Here is a 2,488-nt window from a genome sequence, read left to right on the forward strand (position 1 = left end):
GTTTTATCTCCACTAACAACCTCCCATCAATCTTCACCCAAGAGATAGGATTCCATACAAGATTTCCATACCTTGAAATTTGACTAATTCAACAAATCAATACCTAATCCAGAGCTTCAGTTTGAGTCCATCTTCGAGTATCACAATCTTTCTTTACCAAGGCAAACTTGACAACAGAAGCTACCTTCCTTGTAGCTCTGGTACCATGTATGAACCCATGTTCCCTTCTCGGAGTGTTCAGCTTAAAATTGTATCGATAACTCTAAGTACTCGGGGTTTTATAGACCAGATCAGTGCTCCAAGTGGTGTTTGATAAGGTGGATCTTCATCCTGCCTGATTTTAAGATTCTTTAGTTGCAGAAGAATTAGAGCTTTCCTTCTGTTGTATCATATTGGACGTTATGAAACCCCACTTCGAACACTTAGTAAAGGACTTTGAGATAATCCTATTATATGCATCTAGATACAGAGATTTTCCTTAAGATACTGACAACTACAGAACAAACATTCTAAAAACCAACTGGAAACTGCCGTCTGAAGTCGATTTAATGGCTTTAGAGTATATGGTAAAGAGGACCGTGTTCATATCTTTTGGTTATGTGACAAATGAATTATTTGGCGATTATAATACTGACAACTGCAAAACCAAACAGAAAACTGCTGTCTAAAGCAATTTAATTTCTTTCGAGTATTTACCGATGGATCACATCTTTTGGTTTCATGTTCGGCGATGATAATTTACGTAAAGCATACACATCAAGAGCGATGTAATCTGGTTTTAGCATTACTCGTTTCTTTAAGAGTAAATTAATCCATTCTTCTAATCAAGAAAGAAAAGAAAAAAACAGTAGTTTTTTCCAAGTATAGATTAGTACTACAAAAGCCATTTGCTTCATCCTTTTCAGCCATTCCTCATTGGGGAGGGCAGAAAGTGATGACATACCGCGAAGCCCTGCATTTGTTAAGGCTGGAGGAGTCATCAAAGGCATAACTATAAGCCTTGGGGCATATGGCCTTAAACAGATGCGCGAAAAGGGTTGGTTTGCAAGTGTTTGGGTTTGCGTAGCTTCCTGTGCAGCAATACTTCGCAGACTGCATAGCCAAGCAGGCACTCTTACATGCCACCACCCTGCCTCCTCTCCTCACTTCCAATGCAGACGGGCAGCAAACGTTCAAATCAGCCTCGCATGAGGCAACACCACACCCTATTCCACCACCAACCGGCTTCATTGACACAGGCAAGTTAAAGCCGTCAACCAAGCTCACGTCATAGAAATGCAGGGGTGAAGTTGATGATCCAAGCGTCATTTCAACCACGGTCGCTGGAGGCACGCCTCCTTTGCCTTGGCAACGCAATTGGCCAAAACAATCTCCGGTCTCACAGTTGCCTATTCCATTACTGTCAAATGAGCAACCCTGCCTGCCCCATATCCTTCCTGACCACTTCTCAGGCACATCAAGAACTGATTCCTCACCGCTGCCAAGATGGAAACCGCCACTTTCAGGAGTGGCTAGGCCTGCACTGCCAAGTATACCGGGCCATATACTTTCATTGCAGTTGTTCACTATAATCAGTTGAGCCCCATCTGCAACAATAAAAGTAAAAACGTAATTTGAAACCGAAAAAATATGACATAGGGCAGTAATAAATAGAGTACAAGCAGAGGTGGCATTTTAAGACACTACACACGTTACACAACTCGATCCCCAAGAATAGAGGGCACGCGATTAAAACACAAACAACACTATTGAACTAATACTATATTATTAAAATGATTACTTTTCTCATTTTTCTTATGAATAGTATGAGGTATTGTATTATCATAGTAATATTTGATATAATTTTGTGTGTTGTTGACCAACAAACGAGTGAGACACAATTACGATAAATGGATACATCCGAACACGACGGATTATCATCCCAAAGTAGAAGAAATACATAGAAGAGATGAAGACTTACTTGTAATTGAGGTCGAGATAAGTAGATAGAGTAGGGGGAAGAACAAAGAGGAAGTTGGCATTGACTTTTACAGTGAGAAATTAGGGACTGAGAATAGTTGAAGTAATTGAAATGAAAATACTTCTTCAGCACTACAAGCATATATATAAGTGGAGAGAACAGCAAGATTTTAAGTGTAACATCCTCTCTTTTGATTTGTTTTCTCTTGATCTCTTTTCACTTTTACTTTCATGATGATAAAAAAGGACACATATTCATTGCTTCCCGTTGGGGCTTTCTTTTTCTTCCCTTATCACTGGGTATAAAAAATCAAAAGGAAGAATAATCAATATTTCAAATAAAGAATGCATTAACAATAATCAAAAAAGGAAAATAGTGCGAGGAAGTGGCTGTAGAGTGTTGTCTCACATTGGGAAGTTAAAGTAACCTTGTGAAAAAAGTTGAAGTTCCATCATAAAATCAATTGACAATACGAGCTTAATTTACTTATAAACCCTTGCATAGATTTGTAAAAAGTTGGATTACTCC

General features: G+C 38.9%; 1 protein-coding gene across 1 annotated transcript; it reads right to left on the minus strand.

Moving 5' to 3' along the window:
• Positions 1–764: 764 nt before the first annotated feature.
• Positions 765–2,114, minus strand: LOC103433442 (thaumatin-like protein). Its single transcript, XM_008371706.4, has 2 exons — positions 1,961–2,114; positions 765–1,586 (listed from the first exon to the last, which is right to left on the minus strand). The coding sequence occupies exons 1-2, from the start codon at positions 2,019–2,021 to the stop codon at positions 913–915; spliced, it is 735 nt and encodes a 244-aa protein (XP_008369928.1). The 5' UTR covers positions 2,022–2,114; the 3' UTR covers positions 765–912.
• Between the last annotated feature and the right edge of the window lie 374 nt (positions 2,115–2,488).

This window comes from Malus domestica, chromosome 04 (genome assembly GCF_042453785.1).
Source record: "Malus domestica chromosome 04, GDT2T_hap1".
In the NCBI taxonomy this organism is placed as follows: domain Eukaryota; kingdom Viridiplantae; phylum Streptophyta; class Magnoliopsida; order Rosales; family Rosaceae; genus Malus; species Malus domestica.